Genomic DNA, 26,351 nt, shown 5'->3' on the forward strand with positions numbered 1-26,351 from the left:
TCATGCCTTTTCCGATGTTTAGCCCTCCTTGAGCGCACCGGCCAACTACTGAAAACATACGAAGTTCCATGTTTTCCACACTATTTTTTCCTCTTTATTTCGTAGACAGCGCGATCCTGCTGGGCAGTAGTCGAGCACTTTGCATGACATCGACCCCTTTACATGGATATTTGCACTTTTGGTGGTTACATGGATAATTGCACTTTTGCCGGTTACATGGATAATTGCACTTTTGCCGATAAATTTCACTGTGTGTTTGCTTTGCGCTCATGGCAGCTGTCGGCTCGCTTATGTGAAACTGTTTTCAGTTTATGTGGCAAGAAAATCCAGTTAGGAGTTTACAACGCTAATAGCATTAACTCGAGTAAACGCTAGACCCATTGCATTGCAAATGCTTATTATGATTTGGTGCATATTCATCCAGTACTTTTGGAGGTACTAGAGGAAAAAGAAATATACATATCTAGGGATCCCCCGAGGGGGATCAGGGAGAAAAGCAAGCCCCTGATAGGCTGGCTGCAACCTGAATGGAATGATACAGCAGCCATTTTCCTTCTCAGTCGGCTTCTGGGGGAGGGCAGTGGGGGAGGGGGGGATTGAGGGGAACAAAAGTTAACAACATAAGGGGTCAGGATATAATTATTCTGATCCCATAGGACACATGGAGGTGTCCCTTTTTTTGCGCTGAACCGCGGATCCACCGCCAGGCTCAACATGACCTCCAGTGTAAACCTGCAATGAATCAGCTAATTTGAAACCCAAGAGAAAAAAAAAAAAAACACGACACACCAAACCCTTGCTGCGCATGGCCAAAGGCTGAACGTGGCGTGGTGTTGGTTATGTGTGGGGGGATTGGCCATGGGTATTGCAGCGGTTGTATTGACATAAGGAAATTATATATTACTTTACGATAAAAAAAAAACATAGAAATACAGTGAAAAAGACACAAAGGTTACTGGGCCGTTATAGTTAGGTTGACGTTTTACCCAAACAAAACCAGAGAAATTCAGCAGTTATAGTAATACTTACAGTTATACTTATTTGAAGAAACTATAACTTTTGTCATTAAGTAACTTTAGGCCACGAGTTATAGTTTAAAATAAAAATAACTATAACTGCTGAATTTCTATGGTTTTGTGTACGTAAAATGTCATCCTAACTGTGAGGTCCCTGTAACTTTTGTTTTTTTCAGTGAAATATATAAATATATATATAATTCACTTAAAAAACCCAAAGGTTACAGGGATGTTATAGTTAGGTTCTGTAATTACTCTCACAAAACCAGAGAAATTCTGCAGTTATAGTTAGAGTTATTTCAAGTAACTATAACTAGCTGCCTAAGGTAACTATAACTTGCACCCCCGCCATGCACAGTTTTTTCTTCAATCATTTATCTTCTAATGTTTCACTGATATTTTCATTGATGTTATAAAAGCTGTCATAAGTGCTGTAATATCGGGGGTAACTACCAGTGCATGGCGAGGGTGCGAGTTATAGTTATCATAGGCCGCAAGTTATAGTTACTTGAAATAAATCTAACTACAACTGCTGAATTTCTCTGGTTTTGTGCGAGTAAATTCAGAACCTAACTATAATATCCCTGCAACTTTTGTTTTTATTAAGTGAATTTCTAAGTTTTTTTTTTTTAATTCTCTTTCCTAACTATAATGTTCCTGTAACCTTTAGTTAGTCAGTGATTTTATTTTTTTTATTTTTATGTAAAGTCATTTTTATCACTATACGTTAATCCAACCACTGCGCACAGCTTAGGACCATACGTGGCGGGAGCTGGCTGCAGGGCCTGGCCTGTGGCCAGTTCTGCAGTTAACTCCCCTAACCACCCAACCCCACACTGCGTACGCCCTTTGGGCCGGTCTTTCGGTGTGAGAAAAGGTGTGACAGGGTGTCTCTTGGTGTGTGAGTTTCTGTCTGGTGTGAGAATGGCTGCGACAGGGTCTATGTGGGAGTAAGAGTGGGTGTGAGAGTGTCTGATTGTGCTCCAATAGATTAAAGATGCATTCACGTCCACAAAAGATTTCAGATCATTTTTCAATATGGAATTGAGGAGCAAACACACTTGCTTTGCCTTCGCCAAGCCCAGGAGTTAGGATCAATTGTCCTTTCCACTGGTGCACCTGGTATGTTTATATTTGCAAGTGCTTTCTGCTGAGATTTAATTTCTGTGGAAATGAGCATCATGGCCAGAACAGAAGCTCACCACTCATTTATTCAACAAGAGTCCACAGTTTTACACAAAATGTCTAGCCAACTGGAGCACTTTCTACTGGTTTGCAAGTGCTACCTCGGTAGAGTGGACATTGTGGGCAAGGGGGGCTGCGTGGCTCACCTCCTTGGCTGATTTCGGCCACAGGGATGCCATTCCCCCAGGGCCCAGTCCCAACATATACCTTTTTCTTGGGAGGGGGGGCGCACAGCCGATCTCAGCCCTGGAGACCCCATCCCTTGGGGCCCGGTCATGTCACCTGGGTGTCCCCCATGGCACCCAGTCATCATTGTTAGGGAGGCCTGCGGCAGCCAGCATTGCTTTTGCAGACAGGGAGCTGCTAAACATGTAGCTCCCTGTCTGCAAAAGCAATCGCTTCCTCCGTTTCCCTGTCTGCATCTCTTGAGTGCAGGGAAACAGAGGAAACCTCTTCTCCCAGCATGCGAGAGCTCTTTAAAATCTCTCACTTGCTGGGATCAGATTGTTTGCTCTGACTTTCTTCTTACATTTCAGATGGCGTCTCTGTGGCTGCAGGGGACAGAATGATAGCCTCGGGCAGTGGTGGTCCCCGGGGGAGTCTGCAGAACCCCCACTACTATATTTTAAACATTTTGCCTTGGCGAGGTGGTGGCCACTGGGGCTGCGGGGGGTGAGGCAGTGCAACCCCCCCGTATATAATCAAAACATCCTTGGGAGGTGCCAGTTCCTGGGGAACAGGGGCGTCTGTGGGACCCCCATTATTATAATGAAGTCATTTCGCTCCGGGGAAATGGTGGTCTCGGCGGCACGGGGCCGCATGGCACTCCTACTGACTATTAAACCGCCAGTAGGATAAATAAATATAGATATATGATTTACATTGCAAGTCAAGTGAAACAACATATTGTCCTAAAGATATCAATACTACTATAGTAATTGGTAGTATATTGACATTCTGATAACTTGCTACAAATTTCCATGCAAATGTACATGCAATATGTAGATTACCTGGCAAGATGCAGAACGGCTTCCACCACATTGGTTCCCTCCTTGGCACTGGTCTCACAGAAGAGTGAGCTGTAAGCCTGAGAAAAAAATGTATACAATGGAAACCATTAGCCATCTTGTTATTTCTCACCACAGACAATGCTATCAATGATCGGTCTAAAACTGAAATGCGTGTAACCACATACGTGTGAGTTACAAAGCAGCCTTTATCATTCTAATGAAAAGTAACTGTAAATTTAATCGTGTGCCCTCTAAACAGCAGGTGATAAGCGTTATGCGACTGCTACTTTGAATGAAGAGATGTAGGTTAGGTGAATACGTTTATATGTGCAGCAGGTAAAAAAAACGGCCAATGCTGCTTTTTCTTAGAAAGCATCAAACTGGTGAAAAGTGCTCTTTGATACAAAATACATACGGATGCATATCAAAAGCATGACTGTCTAGCTGGTGAGATGGCATCAACAGTCAGACAGTAATCACTAGTTTCAGTGTATGCTCAAACTCGACTTCAGCATATAATAAAATACTGCTCTGAGCAGGTGCAGCTTCTGGGCCACCAGGTCTGTCTGGTTATGCTCCCTTGCAGACCCTTTCCAAGCAGGAATAGAAGTGTGGGGGCGCTGGTGTCATGCTCTCACAAAGTTAAGGGACATAACTAGCTTTTGCAGGCTCTCTTGGTTTCAGTTCGAGCAAGGACACAGTGGTGCCATCGAAGCAGCTGAGGCAGCTGGTATCTGCAACTTCCAAGATTTCTATTCCCTGCCTGTTCTAACTGCTTAAAAGCACAGTCTAAAGCTCACACGGGATGTTCCACCAAAGGACACGTACACCATCAGCCACCAGCGCAGGTTGGGAGCCTACCTTAGTTTCCCTCCTTGATTGTAGGGGGGGGTGGGAGGGCAAGTGGGAAGGGAATCGTGCCCCAGCGCAATATAAGCTAATAGGCCAGCTGGTAGGCCAGTCCTCCATCAGCTTTCATCCCTGGCATGCCCAAGGTCCTTGAACCAGGTTACATATCTCTCTGCCGCTGGACACACTGAGGAGGAATTTTTTTGAAGCTCCTATTAAACTCTAATCTTCTTGCATTCCAGAAGGGGACACCTACCAAACAAGGAAGCTCCCAGATAATCTTCATTACTAAAATAAACCTTGATTGTACATCAGCCCAGATGACATGTCAAAATGCCCCCAGCTGATACTTTGAAAGGCAACACTTCTGCCATCCAATTGGCAGTATGTATACATAGGTCTAAGCACCACTCTGCCCTCAGGTTTTGGTTAGTACTTCTGAAAGTCATCCAGGGGAGTAGTAAGAGGATATAGTGCTCTATGGCAAGAGTGCCTACAGTTTAACTTTCTTGTGAGCGTCTAAGGTCCTAAGGTACAGGTCTTTACATGGACAGGCAACCTTTGGACATCATTGGAAAATGCCCCATTATTTTCTGTCACCATCATCAGATAAAAGGGACCTTAAGTGATACCAGGACATCAGTAAGGAGACACCACCGACCGTACACTGAGTCACATAGGACATTATCACAAGCACCGTAGACTTTTTCATAAAAGTGTACGTGACTCTTGTTGCCTGGGTTATGTAGTTTTTGGGAGTAGCTATTTTTGCAGTCCACAGTTCCAGCTCCCACTTTATTCAGTACTGCGACTATTTTTAGGTCGAACACTTTTTAGTTTACACATCACTTAGGTACCAGGGCTTTACATGAATGTTGAGCCTGCTTATCAGTATTCTTAACCTTGTCTCTTGGATCATATTCCATTTATCGACTCAGGACCGAGTTGAACCAAAGCAACTCCTATAAGGTAATAGTGGCCATAGGGCTCAGTGTTCACAGAAAATATAGTGCCTAATAGGAGGGTAATATAAAGGTGTTTGGGGTTGCAACCTTGACTGTGAAGGTGCTATGACCTTTTTGTTTTCTTTGTATCTCGCACATTTAAATGTTATGTTTAGATATGTGTTACATAGTACGTTTGCTTGTGTAAATACTGAGGGTTATCTATTGTACCATACTTAATCTTAGTGTCCACGTCCAACAAGTTTCTGGTATAGGCTTTGACTCTCTCAGGGTAGAGCCTGTGAGCAGTCAAGTGTCTACATAATCTCTTGGCTATCTAGTTTGGAGTGCACATGTGTTGTATCAATGTGACACCAGTAAAAAAACCACATTACCCACACATAATGTTTCCCAGTAATATCTGACTACAACAGAACAGCAAGAAAATGCCTCACACCACTAATAACTATAAATTATGGGGGCTGTAGTAGAAACCTGCCAATTGCTTTGCAGAATTTATCCCATTTTACAGGCTCAGCTAGATGGGTCTTGGGCAGAAAAATGTGTGTGATTCAGAATGTTTTACTTTCAAAACAGAATTATGGAAAGTACTGCATAAATAATGAAGCTGAATGTCATGCACGATTTCTGATTTCTTAAACGTAGAGAAGGTACTTAAAGTCAACCAGAAAAACTTACTACAAAAAAATAATAAAAAAACTGGGTGAAATTCCAACAAGCACTGCAGAAAAAGAATGGATGACCTGCCAGAACAAAGGTATTTCAAATAGCTAAGTGCACGTACTTCCAAGCTAGCCCTTGAAGGTGATTCTTGCGCTTTGCGCATAATATGGAGTCAAGACCTTCTACCATGCCAAAGGTGGACAGCTCATGAATTTGAACTTAGAGCTAACCCAGTCATCATGAAAAAGAACCTTAGGTCAGCTGCGGTCTTAAATGGTATAATTATCATGCTCGCGAATTAGCGAGGTTTTTCAACTAACGCCGACCTTGTGGCTCAACTCCAGTTTCCTGGAAAAGCACCTTCACAAGTCTTACACAAAAAGTATCACATAATGATCCTGCCTTGCTTAGGTTCAACACACTGCCAGGTAATACCAGAAACTGTTGTATGTGGCAGCACTTTTATATGACAATAATGCATGGTACATTCAAGACACACCTGATTTCATCTTGAAACCAAGCACTGGTAAAGGCAATGAGGATCACCTTTGTAACCTATTGGTTTTGGCAATAGTTTTAGCAATATGTTACTGTAGATACAAAGCATACTTTGTGAGTAAAGACTTTGAATGTATTAACATTTTTTAACTCTTTGCTTTAGTGTGTTTTTGTATTGTATTTGTAATGTACTAAACTAAATAGTGGCAAAGATAAGAAGTCATGGTTCTAAAAGGCTGAGTTATTTGGATTTCCAATGCTCCTCTGGTACGCATGAGATGAGTAGCGGTTAGGCATCTGCGAGAGTTCTGCTTATGGATGGATAATCTGTAGCTGAGGCTGAAGACATTGCGAGTCAGTGGGCAACCTGTGGTGAGATTACACGCTCATGCAAACCCTGGCCTCTCTCCAGTGTGCACATACTGAGGGGCACATATGGGCCATTTGTATTCCCTATTCTATTTATGCACAACACAATCTTTGTTGTTACTCATTTATATCAGACTGCTAACATGAACTCAAAGCCAATAGATCTGGCTTGTTTTAGGCGCAGATTTGTGGTTGTGTGATATGTCTAGATGCAATGGCAGAAACCTCACAAAGAGACACCTAAATGCTAGTCAGGCAGCATGCAGTGTAAAGCACTGAATGGCATTTCAGTGTTTTAAGTCCCACCCTTAATTACATAGTCCACATGCCTTGCAGAGGCTCACAATGCACTGTGGCGCACAATAGGCTTTTGCCTCGTGACGAAAGCGGTTGCATAGGCAAGACCTAAAAATTGTGATGTAAAACTGTGGAGTCCTTGGAGCCAAATTTAAAACTTGTGGAACAGAAAGAAAGTGACCGCTTTGCTCCTCTGCGACACTCACCCTGCAGTGTCTCTGGAAGGGCAGGAGATCAGAGAAAGCAGAAAGCCTGATCTCCTCCACTCAGACACACCAGGCAATGACTGTAGGTCTCAGAGCTGTTGGTGCCACTTTGGCTTATTATTTATTTATTTTTTAAAAGAAGTGGAGGTGCAGTACTTGTTCCCTGGCAAAGTTGATCCAAAACTCATGCAGGTCATTTGTTCCCTGGTGAAGCAGATCCAAATATTCTCAGCTTTTCTATGAGTCAGGAGCTAAGTGAGAAACATGAGTAAGAGACAGCAAAAGGGGAGAGCAAAGCAATATGGAAGGTGGATTTGCTGAGGATGGGGTGAAGGGAAAGCAACAGGAGGGTAAGGAAAGCAACAGATGGCAGGGCAGAAGCAACTTAGGAGCATAGATGGAGAAGCAAGTAAACTGAGTAAGATATAGTTATGTGAACTGGGAAAGGAATCTCAGAGGACAGGGGTCTGATGAAGCAACACAGAGGACGGGGAAAGCAAAGCAGGGGCTGCAATACAGAGGACACAGGGAGCTAATGAAACTAATGGGGAGAGAGAACAAAAAAAGAGCAGGGGGGACATAAATGGGCGAGAGAATAATGAGAAGGGGCGGAGGAAAAGCATATGGGCAAGAGAGATAGCATAACATGGCACGCAGAGGCGGGAAGAGAGGCACACTAGAGCGATAGATGGAAAACACATGCGTTCTCGTGCAGTGCTTAAACAAAAAGGAAATGTAGCTCCTGAAAGTGAGTTGTAGAATGGCATTAGTAATGCACCCATGCTCCAGCGAAGGGGCAAAAGCAAGAAAACTAATGAAAGCCCACACAAGCTAATGAGAGGGACAATGAAGCCAACCAGTGGAAACGAAAGAGTGGCCTTTAAGCCCACGGTAAGCTAACAATATGTGTCTCCCAACAGGCAGCAGATGTGCTGTCTAATTTCCGAGACCCAACAACTACATTTAGTATTAGGGAATGTGTGACAGGCACAAAGCATAGGAAAGAGGACCATTCGAGTGATATAGCTAACAAATGTGTGCTTCATTGCCATGCTTTCTAAAAACTCCAGCTTTCCTGACAGTGTTCAATTTAACAGGGCAGAGACGGGAAACTCTCCACTTCTCTGGTGCACATGCTGCAACCATGGCTGCAAGGGAAGATAATCTTGTAGGCATACGTATTAGAATAAAGTAAGGTGTCACTCCATGAAACAGACCAATGAAGGAATATACCCAAATATGTTTATTCCACACAGAGGAAGACTTCATCCATCACACAATCCACCAGAGCAGCATCTAACAGTTTTCACTGGAATGAGGCAGACCGCCAAACCTAAATATTTGAAGAACCCCATACATACAATATAAGAATCAACTTGAGTGCGAACCACAATATATCTTCTCTGCCCACAGAAAACAGGGAAACAAGAACTCAAAAACAAACAAAGCTTGAACAATACAAAGGACAAGAAACAAAGCATACAAAATTGCAGAAATTCAAAGATAAAGCAACAATTATTTTATTGACATCTTTTTGCAATTCTATTGCAACTCAAATTACCCCTTGAAGCGCTTCACCACCTTATGAAACGTACCTTATTTTGAGATACCAATTTTTTATGAGGACACAATACCCTAACACTCACACAAACATTAGCCTCCATAAGCTTCTGCAACGGGGTACTGTTTGCACTTACTTTTTGTAGCAAAGCAGAAGCACAGTACAAGTGACCCCTTATTGCTCCATAAAATATAATTGAACACTTGCTGAGGGGAGATGCTGAAAGTCTGAATTTCAACTGCTGACCCGATGACAGCAGAGGGTATGCAGGGATAATATACATGGCTTGGCATTGATAAGGCTTAGTAAACTATGACAGCCATTTAAGTTAGATGGCTAACAACATTTAGACAATTAGGGTAGGGAACAGGTTCATTGATAAGTGCTTTGCGGTGAAATATAGTCAGGCCATATGTCATGTTAAATTTAATTTACATAGAATCTGCATAGTTATTTACAATAATCATAACTATTCTGGTACATAAGATTTATAGAAAAACTTTTGCTGAATACATTATCACATGATAATAAATTGTCAATCGTGTGTGTTCAGATTTTAGGGGAACAGAGCATAACTTGCTGGAGAGGAAGGGGGAAACAACTGCCAATTCCACATTTATTTTTAGGGCAATGTGGCCCTATCAGGTCTGATCCCAATAATATTGGTGTGAAAATTACAAAACATTTTTATAGTGGTCTTGATGATTGATGTGGAAACATCATACGTGAATTTCAAACTGGCTTTACACCAAGAAGTTGCTGCACAAGCCTTAGCATAATAAAACAAGCACTGCCAAAACCAACATGACTGGTGTGTCTGCAACATAGACAATAGACACTCAATGGTACAGTTATTCCAGGAATACCAGAAATTTTCTGAGGCTGTTTCACCCATGACATAATAATTTTAATAGCTCAATGTAAACAGTCCCAGTGTGCTGTATCTCTATATCTGCAGTATAGAAATCATTAGCTTGCCCACAGGCAGCTGATGCGTGGTCTGTAGCCATGCTACAATACATAACATTATTTTTCACTAAAGAAAAATAGCAGAAAAATACTTCTCACTTTTAGCTCCTTCATTATTTTTGAGGTTATGTAGAGAGAAAGGCAGTAGACGAAACTATGACAAAAATGAAATCAGAAAATTCCATAAATATTAACAGAATTGATTTCTAGTATACAGACCAATAATCAGTTAGAAAGGTATGGGAAATAATTCACTAACATATATAACCTCTGATGGATCAAACAGGACTTCTGAGCACCGATTCTATTCATTTACAAGTTTTTTGTCCAAAATACTGTTCTTAGTTACCCATATCCAGCAATACTATGCGTGGATGATGTGGTTTTCATTTCCTAAACGCGACGAGAGCTATAACATCTGGATGACACATTAGGCTAACACTGTTTAATTGTCTCATGGTTCAAGACCGGGGAAACCTAAAGCCTCAGACTACTTGGTACCAAGCAAATATTTTACTGGCTAAGAACATTTTTGACATATTTTCCACCTAAACAAAGGTATCTTGAGTGCAACAACAGGTATTTAATACTTCGTTTTTTGACCCCAAAAGTTTGGGCAAACAAAGTTTAGAGTGTAACAGGTAAATGGCTGCGAGAATCATTTACTAGAGGAAAAATATTGTCTATGAGGAAATAAAACACTGGAAAGTAGATTTATATATCACTGGCCTTAAATATTCCCATCTTAACAGATCGTTTCTGTCCTGATTTAATTAAACCCATTTACTATTGTTTCTTGATCAAAATTGATTATTGCAACCAATTTCTAACAAACTAAACAGTGGGAAAGACAATGAGTATGGCTAGCTTATGTGTGGAATTAAAAACAGGCTAAAATGATGTTTGCATGCTTTAGAATATTAAAGCTAGTCCTATTGGCTTTGCATGGTTTGTTTAATATTTATATTTGATTTAAACTCATAAACTAGCTCGCTGAACGAATAACAGCTGCAGGACTAACTTGTTTCGGACTTTGGCTTAATATCAATGAAGTTAAAATGTTATTAATGCTTCATCGTGAAAATGTGCGCATCAGAGCTGTATGTGTACCGCTTCACTGTGGGTGTCACTTCTGGGCCTTGAGCAGTAAGGAGCTGAGGGAGGCGCTCCTTATGTACAGAACCGCAGGACAAAGACAAACAGTCAGCAGGAGACCCAATGTTAAAGAATAACGTGGGAAGCTCACTGCCGCATGAGTAGTGGTAGGAGGAATGCAGGTGTGCCTGCAGCATCGTGCCTATCACGGGCGTGCCTGTGCACGGAGAGTGAGGGGAAAGGTCAGGTTGAGCAGTGGGAGGCGCCTAGGGCTGTGCTTGTGCAAAAGAAAATCTTGGCAGGTGTGCCGTGACAGCAAGAGTACACAAACATGTGTGCATGTGAAATAGCTGCATGCGTACATGCATGTCTGACCAACAGAAGGGAGGACATGCGCGTATATGACGTTTGAGGGCAGTTACAGGTGACACAGAGTTGGACTGGCCTGTAGGGCAATCAGGCATTGCCCGCTGAGTTGGTCAGACAGATCAGTGTGGGCCGCTTTTGTGACTGTTTGTGGGCCACTTTTATGGCTGGTGGGTCGGTTTTTACACTTGATTTGCCTGACGTTTCCACAAGCTTTGCTGCAGCAATCGCAAATCGTACCTTTCAAAGCACCCATACAGTGTGTCTTTACAAGTTCAAAACTGACCTGATTTGCAAACGTGGGCCGCTTTCATTCGCTATCTCGCTCTTTAATGGGGACCACTTCTATTCTGCTGCCAGGGCCTATTTTTCGGCCCAATCCAACCCGGGGCTGTACTGAATGGGGTGCGTATGTATGTACCGGAGGTATGGTACGGGAGATTCTGAGTAGTGGGAGGGTAATCCCGTGTGTATGTCTCAACGGCAGGATGCTGCTACTTGTCTCTGCACCCAAAGGTAGCTGGTTCAAACCGGTTAGCTCAGTGACCAAGGTGATACAAATGCCCCTGTGAGCAGCAAGCAAACATATGTTTGAAACAGGAGGAGATACACAGCAGGGGATATGCAGGAGGTGTCCTGTGCTGTAGAATTCGACAAAAGAGTGAGTGCAGAGGAAGGGTGTGTGCCGTGTGTGGTTTTGTAGACTGAGGCCTGGTACAGAGTGAGTGTGCTTGCACTGTAGAAGTACATACATATGTGTATGTATGGACTAGGTGGGCATGTGCATTGACGGTGTGTATGCAGTGGCAGATATCAGTGTTTATGTGTAGTGGTTGCTGGTACAGGGGCATCGGTGTGGAAAATGAGAATCAATCCCTCACGCAGGTGCATAAGGCAAGCCTCACGGCCTCTGTGGTTCAGAGGTCACGGGCGGGGATCAGCCAGGGGCATAACGGATCCCCACACTGTGCAGGCCCCCCCACAGTTCCAGCAGCCAGTTGCCGAGAATCTATATAATTTAAAAAGGTGTAACTATAAAAAAAAAAAAAAAAACGTTGTATAGACATAGGCCTATCATTAGTGGCAGAGGTGAATGAAAAAATAGAATTCACAAAGAGTGTCTCTCGTTTCAAATCAAGGGCATCTTGGAGGGTTAAAGGAGACGCTTCAGTCTCTTCCTGCTGCACTTCTAATTGGCACATACAGACCTCAGATACCAGCACTGGAGAGGAAACTGGAATGCAGTTTGCAGTTCCGTCTTCAAGACAGGTCAGACGACAGGGGAAACAAAAGCAGCCTGCAGTGATCTTAGCGTGCTCCCAATTTTTCAGGTCACATTAAGATAACTGGCGAATGATGTTAAAGAGAGCTGTTTTTTTGTGTCTATTTATGGTTTTGACTTAAAGTAGTATATAAGGGTAATGAGCCTGCTGCAAATGTGTAACAAGCAGATCGCAGATTTGTATTTTATGGTGATAGCTCATTGGGCTACTGCTTTGGTCACAGAGAATGTTTTGGTACTTGCAGTTCGTAAGCTACAGTTCTCGTAATAAAGCACAGTGAACTGTGAGCCATTATCAAAGAGATGCATGCAGACTGCAACACGTAAGCTTGGAACCTTATTTTTTCTAAAATATTTGTCATTTTAAGGTAGCTAAAAAGGTTTAATTTCAGTAGTAAAAAAATCGTATTGATATAGACAGCCCCAACCATGGCTACAAATTACATTCCGAGTTTGTGTTTCTCCAGAAAAAACACTCAACATATAATGCCTATCAGTATGGATGACATGATTCCTACAGGTTGCAGCTCACGTTGTCTTATGTAACAGTATCTAACAATGATTTACACATTTCACTGATTCATCGTCTCTGTGTGAGGCATAAAGAGTGCTTTGACACCATACATTGGGGTTATGTAGAGATGAGGTGCACCAATGCAGGGAGGTCACGAGGGAATCCATGGAGGAGGTCCTGGGCAGGGCTCTAGCAAAGATTGCCATACTGGGCGCCACTAATGCGAACCCCAGCCCTGGGTGTTTGTGTTATCTGCCCCAGCCTCGGAAAGTGAGACACAGTGCCAATGGCCCATCTGCATTTCATTTTCCATAGTGCAGAGTCCCCTGACTTACCTCTTTACCCAGAACTCTCCAAACTAAGGCCAGATTTAGAGCTCGTCAGACGGGTTACTCCGTCACAACGGTGGCGGATATCCTGTCCATCGAAATCTAAATCCCATAGGATAGAATGGGATTTGGACTTCGGCGAACGGGATATCCGTCACTGTTGTAACCACTCTGCCGAGTTCTAAATCAAGCCCTAAGTTTTTTAACTGTTCATTTAAATGGCCTGAATGTACAAACAAATAACATAACAACGCCTAAAAACACACAATGAACTGGAATCCAGACATGCACCATAATGTAAATCGGAACTATTAGTAAAATAAAAAGAAATTATCTTCAAAAAGCATATTTGATCCTACAGGTAGCTCTAAAACTTATATATGTTATAATTCTGAAAGCTACACGATTACAAAAATGCTCCTTAAGTGCATTACCAAAATGCACTTGATGGCACACTGAGGTTGTATATTTCATCACATTTTACAATTTGTGCCTGGCAGATTTTACATAGTGGCGTGTACGTTTTCACTCACACCCACATTCTTACAATCTGGTTCTAGCTTTTTATCCAAGATCATTGTGCATTCTGGAATTTGTAGTTTTGTGTTTAGCTGTTAAACAACCTCTGTTTGGACTGTGCTTTTGGATACAACGCCAGGAATGACTGAAGGTGTCACATGTGACATGTGCCATTTGGCAGCTGTACACACATATCCCTTCATACTTCATCATGTGTTTTGTCACATAGGCTTGCTTTGCCGCTATGGTATTCTACCTGGTTAAGTGAGTGGTGCTTGCACAACTGCTGCCACTACAGTACCTCTCTAGTGAAGGTGGCTGTCATTGCTTCTAGTTTCCCATGGTGTATCGCTCTTGTGAGGGATGTTTGCAGTACTCATGTTTCCGATGCTGTATCTGTTTCACAAGGGAGACCTCTACAGCTACTGCTAATATTTTTCATGTTTAGTGCGACAGAAGGTTGCACATCTTCTGTCAATGCTGGTCTTGCTTTGCTAGAGAAGCTTGCACTGATGCTCACAGTAACACACTGATGTGCAATCAATTTGAAGCTGATGTCACTCCTGTACCTTTTCTCTGTGAGGAAAGTTTGCTGTGCTGTTGCATGTGGTGTGCTTGTTTTTTATGCGATGGAAGCTTGCACAGAAGTTGCCTTTGCTATGCTTGTTTTGCATCAGGGAAGCTTGCAGTACAGCTCTGTGTGCTATTTCTCTTTTGTGTGAAGAAAACTTACACCAATGCTGCTTGCGCATAACCAGCATGGGGACATTTTATTCTCCTTTTCAATGCTGCTATCTGCATAGTACCTGCTGTGGGTGTGTAAATGAAGGTCGCACTGCTGATACTTATGAACAGCTTCTTGTGACTGTGAGAAACGTGAACTACTCCTGTGTATGCTGTACCTGCTGCCTGAAAGCGAATTTTGCTCTATTGCTGCTATGGCTATTGTACTCTATTGCAAATTTTGAAAACAATCCTCTGCACTTAGGCAGAGGGTCATAAATAGCCAAGTGAGGAGAAGTATGTGACATAAATATGGGTGTGGGAATTAGGACTCAAACATGGTAACATTGAAATGCTAAGAAAATAAGAGTTAAAAAGAATGAAGAGAGAAGCAAAGGAACAGTGAATGAAAAGAAACAATGATGGGTAGACAAAGGGAGGGACAAACGGGGAAAGTAAATGTGAGACATAGGGAAAAGAAAAATGTTAGAAAACACCTTTATGGAAGAGAATAAAAGGAATGGGGATCACACCTGAGAAAGAAAGCATTTGATAGATAAAGGAAAATCAAAAGAGATATAAGAAAGAGGGTAATAACTATGAAATAAATGAAGAAATTAGAAAGGAAAATGAATGGGACAGGGAAATACACATATAGAAAGGAACTGACTGGAAAAGAACAAAGGAGTTGGAAAAAAGGAAGTAAGGAATAGATAGCTTAAGACCAAAGTCTGAACAATGGCAAAGAGCATGAACAGGAGTCCAAGCCCATGAGGCAGAGCCTGAGGAAGAGTGGGCAGTAAACACAAAAGGTAGAGATATGTACATTGAAAAGTGGTGTAGGGAGTTTCGACTGGATGGATGGAGTGAAGTTATGGAATGTGAAGGAGAGATGACACACGTGTAAAATATGGAGTTAAGAAAGGTAAGGAGTAAGGGAACATACAGGAAGTTGAGTGAGCTGGAATGAAAATTTTGAGTAATAAAAGTAAGACTGAAACAAGAAGTACGTAGATGCATGGGAATGAGAGAGGTATCTGTGAAGGAAACAAGTGTGATAGGAGTTTGGAGATGACTAAGAGGGGTAAAGATGGCAGTGGTTTAGAAACTGGGGATGCAGAATCAAGAATATCAGAGGCAGAGAAGGAGTTGAACGTAGCTTTGAGAGATGATAGTGAGAGAATGAGAAAAATACATTGGAAAGTGAGATGAACTGAAGAAAGATATTTAGTGGCCAAAGGTCAAATTAAATGTGAGAGACAGGGGTGGTGTAGATATTAGAGAATGTGGTGTGTGCAAGTTGAAGCTAAATATGATAAGGGAGAATTAGCAGTAGGGTGTCAGTAAAACTGGGAAAGATAGAGGTGAGTGCAAAAAGTTAGAGATATAGTTTAGAAAGAGAGTTTCAGAGTTGGAGGTAAGTAGCAAACTGGAAGAGAAAGAGTGAACTAATGAGAGATTGAGGTGCAAAGAAACACATGAAAAAGAAGAGAGGGTGAAATTGTTAGAACATGTAGAAGTGTGAGGGATCATGATAGTAGCATGAAAATGAGGGACATAAGCATGTTTGAAGAGGAAACTCAAAGAAATCGATGAAACCGGAGGATGAAAGTGGAATTAAGAGAACTGAGAGAGAAGAGAACAAGAAGGGGGAGTGAGGAAACTTGGAACGATGGAAGTAAGAATGGCAAAGGTAAATCACAGCAATGGTAGTGAGAGGGGGGCCTAAATATGTTGGAGAAGGGGAGCAGTGCTGGAAGAAAAAAGAGAATTGGTGAACTGTTCAAAGTAGAAAAGGTGATGAAAAAATGAGAGCTAAGAGGAGAGGCTGACTGATCAAGGAACATGAGAGATAAAAAGGACTAATAACATGGTTCATTGGTGCACTGCAAATGGAATTTTCAGTAGCACAAAGGTACCGCTTTTGCTCATGACCACCTTTGATATGCTCGTCACCCTATAACACCAAAATGAATTTTTATATGTCCTAAGGTCTCCCTGACAGCAGAACTTGTTGGTCTCCTTGAAGCTATCTGTATCTGTTTCTGTAATGAAAGCCCTGCTGCTAGTTTTGCGGTCCGTTATGATGGTGAAGTGCTTTAAAACAGTGGGCAGGGGGCGTGGCCAAGATGGCGGCATGAGCAGACACGCACGGGAGAGCTCTGCTGTCCGGACCTACAAACGGCACACTGGCACTGGGCCCCCACATCATAACCGCCCCCAAATACTGGGGGGTCCAGCTAGGACCTAGGGGTTGCGCGGTGTGCCCCGGAACAGCGCCCGATCTGAGGCGGAGATCCGCCGACGCGGGCCGCCAGCGATGCCTGAGACGGACGAGGCCGGCGACCTCCGTGAGACTGGGAGATACGGGCAGACAGACCCGGATGCACCAGCCCCGCTACCGAGAGCGGCTTAGAGGAGAAGAGGGTGTGGCATGCATCGGGCCGCAGAGGTACGAGATGGGGGGAGGGGCAGATGTAGAGAGCGGCATTGTGGAGCAGCCTGCCCCCCGGCCCTGAGAAGACCTGTTAGGGCCTTGGGAGCCGGTCCTGGTGACCTTGGGACTTCCCTCTGCCCCACTACTAGGGTAGCGGAGGTGAGGAAGCTGCGCCATTAAGGGTGGGGGCACTCGGCAGGACTGATCGGCCCGCGGAGTGGCGGAGTAAGCGGGGACAGACCACGGACCAGCACAACTCCCGCCTCGCTCCCTGGGGGGTCCTGAGAACAGTGAGAGCTGCTAGGTGGGCCTAGAAACGGGGCATCGGAGGCTGGGCCCCCGTCTCACCTGTGGAGGAGGCTTCAGGGCTCCGGAAGTGGGAGAGCTGCGCCTGACCGGCGAAAGAGACTCGGCAGGATTGTTCGGCCCGCGGGGAGGCATCTGGGGACCCGCCTGGTGCTGCCTGGTTTGAGGGGAAGTGGTGGGGGGCTCAGAGAGCAGCCTGGCAATGACTTCCTCCAAAGACGTATCCAGCCACCCGGGACTATTCGTTTTACTCCGCGTCCTCAAAGATGTACACACGGATAGACTATTTCCTGGCCTCCTCAGAATTCTGCTCTAGAGTGCGGGCTACCGAGATAGAGCCCAGGGCCTTAACAGATCATGCCCCTATAACCCTGATGGCACAAATCAAGGGTGTTCGAGCCAGCGGCCCTGGCTGGCGATTTCAGGATACGATCCTACAGTCCAAAGGCCATGGTAGAGGCCGTCCGACAAGCGATACTAGACTATCTCAATCACAATGATACCGGAGCTACCAGCTTAGAAACACTTTGGGAAGTGCTAAAGGTAGTTGTACGAGGGGAGGTGATGTCCCTGTCAGCCAAGGAAAACAAGGCCCGGAGAGATCAGAGGGAGAAGCTGGAACACAAGGTGGCTGCTTTGGAGCGCTCTCATAAGCATACGGGAGCTCCCAGAGTATGGAGGGAACTAGAGAAAGTACGCTTACAGCTGAGGAGACTGGACTGGGACCGGGCAGAGTATGCTCTAGCACAGCTCAAACATAAATTCTATACAGGGGGGCAACAGATGTGGGAAACTTCTTGCCCATAAACTAAGAGCACAGCGCCACACCAAAGCCATAATGATGGTGCGTTCCCCCTCCCAGGGAGAGGCCCATACAGACACCCAAATAGCGGAAGCTTTTTCTGACTTTTATGGAAAGCTACATGCAGCAGACGCAGCGACAGGCCTTGATCCCTCCGCTTACCTGGCCGACACTGTGATTCCCCCACTCACTGATGCAGACTGGCTAGATCAATCCATAAAGAAAGAGGAGGTTATCTCGGCTATTTCCTGTCTGGTGGTGGGGAAATCACCTGGCCCGGACGGCTATACCTCACTCTTTTATAAAACTTTCTGTCCAGAGTTGGCCCCCATCCTTACAAGACTTTTCAATTCCTTCCTGATAACCAAGGTTCTTGCCCCCAGCATGCTTGAGGCCACCATTACGGTCATTCAAAAACCTGGGAAGAACCCGGAGGAATGTGGATCATACCGGCCCATTTCACTCCTAAATATCGATGCCAAACTATTTACGGGCATCTTAGCGCAGCGCCTCAATCCCTATATGCCCGGACTTATTGACCCCGACCAGGCGGGTTTCATACCCCACAGACAACGTGGTGACAATACAAAAAGGCTCTTACATTTAATAGATAAAACGCACAGAACCCAGAGGGAGGCACTCCTCCTCACCATCGATGTGGAGAAGGCATTTGATAGGGTACATTGGCCCTATCTCTTCTGGGTCTTGGAGCACTTTGGAGTCGGTCCAGCGCTCCTGACCTGGATAAAATGCATATACAGACAGCCCAAGGCAGCAGTCCGAATCAATGGGACGCTATCAAAGTCGTTCCCGATCAGACGGGGAACGAGGCAGGGATGTCCGCTTTCCCCACTTTTATTTGCTCTTTATATGGAGCCCTTTGCACAAAGGCTTCGGGATGATCCCCGGATTACTGGCATTAAATTTGGAGGGGACCACCACCTTATTAGCCTATACGCAGATGATGCAATTCTTACACTGGCGGACCCAATGGTCTCACTCCCCGCGCTTACGGATGCCTTGCATACATTTGGCTTAGCCTCAGGGTTCAAGGTGAATGCGCCGAAATCCCAAATCTGTCTGTCCCCCTAGATCATGAGAAAGAACTACGTTCCAGATACCTGTTTCAGTGGTCTAAGACACATGTCCCATATCTTGGCATAGTTCTAGCCACGACGACAGCGGACACGGTTCGCGCGCGATCTCGCGATCGATCGAGATATATATATATATATATATATATATATATATATATATATATATATATATATATATATATATATATATATATATATATATATCTCTCTCTCTCTCTCTCTCTCTCTCTCTCTCTCTCTCTCTCTCTCTCTCTCTCTCTCTCTCTCTCTCTCTCTCTCTCTCTCTCAAGTCTTAGAGACATGGGGGGAAACATACTCTGTCTTGGTTCGGTAGGGTTGCTGCCATTAAAATGACGATCCTGCCACGCATACTCTATGTGTTCCAGACACTCCCCTTGGCTCCGCTGCCCACCACCATCTATACCATAAAGTCGGCAATTTTGAAATGTATCTGGAATCGGAAGTCCGCGCGCGTGTAGCGCCTCATACTTTACAGGCCTAAGAGGGAGGGAGAGCTAGCGGTACCATGCCTGCTAAAGTACTACCAAGCGGCCCAGCTGCGATTTATACTGGAGTGGAGCCGACCGATCACTGAGATGCACTGGTGTTTCATGGACAGGTGATTGCCGGGTCCCATATCTGGAAAGAGCCCTGGCTGAGACGCAGACATAGGGCGATAGGCCTTTACTCATCGCCCATCACGGACGTGACTCTCCGGGTCTGGGACGCTGTGGTGACGAAGTATGGCCTGACAACCTTTCCCTCCCCCAAGACGCCGATCTGTGCAAATCCAGACTTTACACCTGGCCTACAAGCTGAGAACTCCCAATGCTGGTATGACGGGGTGTAGGAGGGCCGGCTGCCTTTTCGACAGGGATAGCATTGACCCCTTTGAACAAATGCATACGGACTAACGGAGGCAGATAGGCTGACATATTGTCAGGTCAGACACTGGGTGCATCAACCAGCGATTAAGCCCTTGGTGGCTAGAACACTCATGCCTTTTGAGAAATGGCTCTTAGCGAAGAAAGACGACAAGCAAATGATATCAGAAATCTATAAGCTTCTCCGCGAAGCCCCACGTTCACCCAAATCTAAAGGGCAGAAGAGATGGGAGATTGAGGTGGGGAAAGAACTGACGGAGGAGGAGTGGGACGGTATATATTTCAGAGCACACCACACAGCCCATAACTCATCGGGGCTGAAACAGCTTACAAGATAGCTACACACTGGTATTACACCCCGGCGAGGATACATGCATGGGATCCCACTAAGTCTGGGCTATGTTGGAGGGGGTGCGGAAACACAGGCACGCTCATTCACTTGCTGTGGCACTGTCCTAAACTGCAAAGATATTGGAAAAGCATACTCAACGACATAGATAGAGTATTTCACACTGAGATCCCCAGACTCCCGATGTTTACTATACTGGGCCTCCCAAACCCTCTCACCTTTCCCCTCCACTCCTTGAGGGGTCGACAGATTGCCCTTGCACTCAATGCGGCACACCAGTCCATTCTAGCATTATAGAGCACCGACTCACACTGCATGGCTCCACAAACTCTGGTTTATCCTAGCAATGGAGAAACTAACATTGGCAGCTACAGAATGGGCGGTTGAGGTGCCTGATCTCTGGAGACCGTTTATACAGATCCTATCCGCTGAATTTAACAAACGTACTTGCCCCGCATATTTAAAGAGTTTGCGGCTTCTGTGGGACGCCCAACGTCTGGACGGACGGTTGGCGTTCCGCGGGTGGGATGAGGATCTGGGGCTTGGCTGATAATAGGGCATTGAACTGGGAGGGTGGAGGTGAGTGGCAGTGCGAAAGACAAACGGTGGAGCTCTACTGTTTACATGTTGCGTTTATGTTATTGCTGTCTTGATTTTGGTTATGCTCATAATTTGTTTTCTTTCCCCATCTGATGCCTGGTTTATCGCCAGCATGGAAATGGTTCTTGTATTGGTGGTCTGAAATGAGTCAATCAATATTGCACTACAGCTACTACTCGCACAATGCTTTCTATAGATCCTTTCTACGGAACTGAAACGAAGCACCTTTATTGCTTTCTTGTTGCCGGCCATTACGGTTATAGGCGCATGGCTATGTATCTTGTTCAATATCACGATATACCAATAAACAGATTTGATCCATAAAACAGTGGGTGGTAGAGTGACTGAATAAGGAGGCCCCCTTGCAATGCATTTTAGGGGGCCTCCCTAAGGTTTTGTTATGCCATTGCGATTAGCCCCACGCCACCCACAATCCCAAATCTCTCCTGTCTAGGCCCTACTTTGGTTATCGGTTGCCAGAAGATCGTCCTTCAATCTCCTTTATATCACCCACAAAGCAATACAAGAACAAGGCCATTTTTAATCAGGAATAAAATCAGCAATTACATTTAACAAAGAAACCTCTGGTCAATGGCACCCGTCTCAAAACACCACTATACAAGAAGAAAGGCAATAGGTGGTACAAACTTCTCTGTTTAAGTGGCCAAACTATGAAATTCATTACCCCCAAATATAAGATCCACGGATAACTGTCTTATCTTCAGAAGACTACTCAAGAATTGGCTCTTCCCTACATAACCACCATACTAAAACAGCAATGGACTGCATATTCCTGTGTGTGTATGTAAACATTAATAATTTGATTATATGCATATATCAAGATATGTATATTTCTTTGAAACAAATATGTATAATACTATTTTATCTTAAAATATATACACACCTTTTAGGCCTGTTTTAACAAATGTACATTTTAATTACATTTAAATGTATATATATGTATGGATGTGTAGGTGTATACATATATTATATTAAGCTTGACATGTTAATAGGTCATTGAATAATTTCTCCATAAGTTGTCTGATTAGATGCTTATGAGTCTCTGTTTTTATTGTATCTATGACAATAGGTAAATATTATCCTATTTATCTACAAGCTTTTCACTATTGAAATATTGAGGAAAGATAAAACAATGTTATAAGAGTACACAAATAAATTGACTTCAAATATTGCAACATTTGAAAGTCTGTGTTTATATGATACAAATCTCTCTCTATATATTATATTCCTTACACATATATTTCCTTGCTATGTAACCATGTATCTATATATTTATTACTTTAGTTCTACTGTTCAAGAGGAAAGAAAATACACTCCTAAAAGCTTTAATCTGCCTCACCATCACCCTATACCTCTAGCAACCTATCCTCTATTGCCACTCTCCGACTCATCCCAAATCCATTCCACTACTATGATGTCCTAAATAACCTTTCCTAGACTCTTCCCTCCTCTACCCCTTCTGACTCACCCGAAACCTCAGTTTACTGCTATGGTCTCCCAAACAACCCTACTAAATTCTCCCACATTTATCTCCCCTTTGACTCATCTAAAAGCCCATTTTATTACTATGATCTCCCTAATCCCTTTCTACACACTCTTCCCTCCTCCATCTCTCCTTTACTCATCCCAAACCACATATTACTACTGTAATCTCCCAATTAACACTTATGGATTATTCGCTCCTCTGTCCCTCCATTATTCTATTCAATCCAACTAACAGACTCACATGTCCTCTGCTCAAATTAGCTCATACCTTCTTATACTAATACTGTACTCCTATTTCTTTATACTAATACACCACTAATCCTCTGGGTTCCGGAGTAGTGTGCTACTCGCTGAAAGGGCTTTGACCCCTCGCCATGAGTAGTAAGCTCTATATAAATACAATTGTAATATAAGCAATAAAGTGAACTAGAAGCAGCAGCAAAATCATGAAAAAATAAGACTGCTTACGAGGAGCACTTCGTTGACCACCTGAAGCCAATGAGATCTGGCATTAATTTGGATTCTTCTCAAGTGCTGAGGAAAGAGCAGGACTTTTCCAATTAAAAGGGCACAGCTGCTGACAATACGAGCATTGTAATAAAGTGTGAAACAGACTTTTTCTGAATTAGCTCCATGACACTGGGGATGTAATATCAGTGTTGCTAGGCAGAATTACGGCCACATTTACATAGCTCACAGTCCAGAGTGCAAATCTCATAGCAGTCCTGACGTGAGTAAGGCGAGCCTGTTGGTATATGTGGTGCTTGAGGTGAGATTATTACATCTTTGACAAATACCATCAAACTACATGTCTGCGGCCGCTGCTGCCTTCCACCTCACTCTGTGCCACACATACTCGCTCTCTGGGGAGCAGGTACACTCCACTCAGTAGTGTTGGTTAGAGACAAACTCTTTTGAAGGTTAAAGGACTAGACTACCTGCCTCTTAGTGATGCAGACTCACCTAAAGCATCAAAATGCCATCACTAAAACTGGCAACACTTCAAACACTGTATGGCTGTCCTGCGGGTTGGCACAAAGTCACGAGCTAAAGGAGGCCAAGCCATTGCATATATACTGACTGTGGGAAGAGCCACAAGGTGAATGGCACAGCTACAAACCAAAGGCCGTCTCACAGCCCCTTTTTAAAATGATTAATTCTGTTTAAAATCCATTAACTTTATTGAGTGCAAGAAGTTGGCAGACAGCTAATGATGTTTCTATTCCATACCCAAATATGAATGGATAGTTATTTAAAAAAGGACTCAAACTGATTTAATGAATGATAACATGATAACACGTTTTCTACTGAAGGAGAGCAATTTTACATTTACATAATTAACACATTTAATAGCAAAATGTGATTCACAGTTTTGAATAATGTCTGCATATTAATCATAATTGTTAGTAGGTGACCACATTTAGCAATTACTAACAGCACCAGAGTTTAAACGTTTGTTTAACTTAAAGTTGACCATACTTTCTTGACTACCAAACTAGTAATCCTTTCATTGCACATATCTTTTATACTTGTTTTGCATGGTATGTGTTTTTCCTTTGCAGATACTAAGTTTTCCCAGATGCATTTTGCTAGCTAATGTTGTTGTGCAGAAGACTGATGGAGAGATTATCAAAAGAAGAAGGTGCCAGGACAGGAGAGTGACTCGTGGGAAGAGCTGAATGTATCCAACAGTCTGTCTAGAGTAACACCTTAAGAACATAGTCATGACTGGATCATTGTGCTGCTCTGAGAAAGAGGGGACATTACCTGCTTCCAGAGTCTGGAGAAAAAGGATTGGCTCGCAAGAGTGAGAACAAACTATAACATTGCAAACTAACATCTTGATAAATAATATTACTGTGTGTTCTTTAGACCAGAAAGAAGAGATGTTTTCTGACTTTGAGTTAAGAAAAAAACCCTTCTTAGGTTTGCTGATCGCCACTGCTTGAGCAAAAAGGCTTTATGTAAGAGTACTAATATTCTCTCATCAGAGACTTTTACTTGGCTTTCTGAAGCGGACACCTTAACTTATTTACTTAACCAAGTGCCCTTCCTGATCTATATCTGTTTGATTTAGATTAGGGAGTTTCCTTCATTTACACACAATTTGTATATTCCGTATTCTTTTTGGAGTTATTATTAATGTTTTATTCTATATCATACTGAAACATCAGCTTCTTGACCATTTGACTTAATGATCTGATTTACCAATTAAGGATTTGCAGCCTAACTAAGTTTGTTAATAAAACCCTGAAAATTCATTACAACTCTTGTTTCCTGTGGAGTCCAGATTGTCTTCACTGTTATGGAAATGCATGTTAATGATTGCTTCTAGATTTCTCTCCATGTCGACTAACAATGTTCCATAGACCAGTGGCAGGGTTGGTTTGGTGATTACAGCCAACGCTTGAAGAATCCCTTCTCCACCACTACCCAGTTCATTTGCATTGCTATGTGAGTTGCTCCAATTGAGGTGATCCATGACAATTCAAACCCATTTATTTCTGAAATGAGAACTCATTGCATCAGAAAAATTCACAGCTGATTCTTTCAATCATCGTTTTTTTCCACAGCTGCTTCAAGATTATTTCGCAATAAAACCATTTAAGCCACCAAATGGGACTTCTCAGTTTAACCTCAGATCTGCATCCAGGAGTTACAGTTACGCTGTGGAGAGTCTGTGTTCTAGCTGTTCCTGCTCTCTAGCTTTGTTGCACAATCTTCTAAAGAGAATGCACTTTAAATGTGTGAAGTTGGTGTACAAGGACAGAACAAGCACATATTCTGTCACGGAAACTGTGAAAAAAGGTGTCTTTGTGTTGGATATCGGTCACACCTCAATTTATAGGAAGCAGTTCATCTTGGATTCTGTAGAACTGATCCTACTGGTATTATTGTGTGGCCGCGCATTTGAACAGTCACTCATCCGATGCCTTACTCCTTTGATAGTTTTAGAATTCGAATATAGACCAGGATTTCAGTTACTCAATTATACTGGTGTGAGTTTGCCATCTGCTCAATATATCCATGCAAAAGATGCTTTGAAAACGACATTCTCTGTTTCTGACACCTACCACGTTCTATAAAACATCAGAATGAGTGCTCACAGACCTGCAAATAGAATGATAGTGCTTGTGACTCTTCTTCCTAGTATGTCTAAAACACACATGGGCTCAGTTCCAACTCACACTTGCCGACTCACCCGTGCTAGTTTCTCCCCATCTGAAGTGCGGATACTACCGGACTCTGGCATTTCTTCTCGAAGATCAATCTTGTTGCCGATTACCATGACTGGAATAGATTTATCTGTGGAACTCTAAAACATGAGGTAGATCTTTAATATACCAACCAGTTAGACATAAAATCAGAACTTGCACAGATGTGAAAGTCATAAATAAACTTTGATGCTTCCAAAGAGCAGATGCTTAGGGTTTGAGAACCTACACTGTAGTTTCTGTTTTTTTAATTGGAGTACTGTAGCACTTATCTCTGCAGGTGCAGAGTACAGATCTTCTTTACAGAATTCTATGTTGGTTCCAAAAGGGAGCAATTTATTTTCCAGTCTGAAGAAGTTACAGTACCCACACTTTATTTAAGCCTCATCCTACACTGGGGCTAAAACTGCATCACACAAATAACATCAGACACTGCTTAGTAGTCCGTATTTAAAATTGGAATTTTAAATGTGTGCATTCAAATTTTAAATACAGTATACAAGTCAGTCCCATATTCTTATATCATATACCAAAAAGGGCATTGAAGAAAAACACACTATTTATTGTAATCATGTAATCCACTATCTCAAGTCTGCATGGCCAACTAAAGTATTATAAAAATAATAATTCCTTATATATGGTGTACCTGTAGGAATGAGAACATACCAAGTAAAGAATGAAGGGCTTAAACTTTCTTAAAGAACCAGAAAGGTTAGATGCCGTTGAACCTTTTCTCGTA

The 26,351-nt window shown here is 43.1% G+C and overlaps 1 protein-coding gene and 1 long non-coding RNA gene across 3 annotated transcripts in view; one reads left to right on the forward strand and one right to left on the reverse strand.

Moving 5' to 3' along the window:
- Window positions 1-26,351, reverse strand: part of LOC138284150 (ras and EF-hand domain-containing protein-like) — a 226,438-nt gene that overhangs the window by 11,135 nt on the left and 188,952 nt on the right. For both annotated transcript variants that reach the window (XM_069222634.1, XM_069222635.1), the window contains 2 exons: window positions 25,600-25,713; window positions 3,212-3,288 (listed from right to left, as the gene is read on the reverse strand). In XM_069222634.1, coding sequence (XP_069078735.1) covers window positions 3,212-3,288; window positions 25,600-25,713 — 191 coding nt within the window. The remainder of the gene's footprint in view (window positions 1-3,211; window positions 3,289-25,599; window positions 25,714-26,351) is intronic.
- LOC138284151 (uncharacterized) overlaps window positions 21,896-26,351 on the forward strand; it is a 33,243-nt gene continuing 28,787 nt past the window's right edge. Inside the window, exon 1 of the long non-coding RNA XR_011201351.1 lies at window positions 21,896-24,204. This is a non-coding gene — a long non-coding RNA (uncharacterized lncRNA). The remainder of the gene's footprint in view (window positions 24,205-26,351) is intronic.

Source organism: Pleurodeles waltl, chromosome 3_1 (assembly GCF_031143425.1).
Source record: "Pleurodeles waltl isolate 20211129_DDA chromosome 3_1, aPleWal1.hap1.20221129, whole genome shotgun sequence".
Classification (NCBI taxonomy): Eukaryota; Metazoa; Chordata; class Amphibia; order Caudata; family Salamandridae; genus Pleurodeles; species Pleurodeles waltl.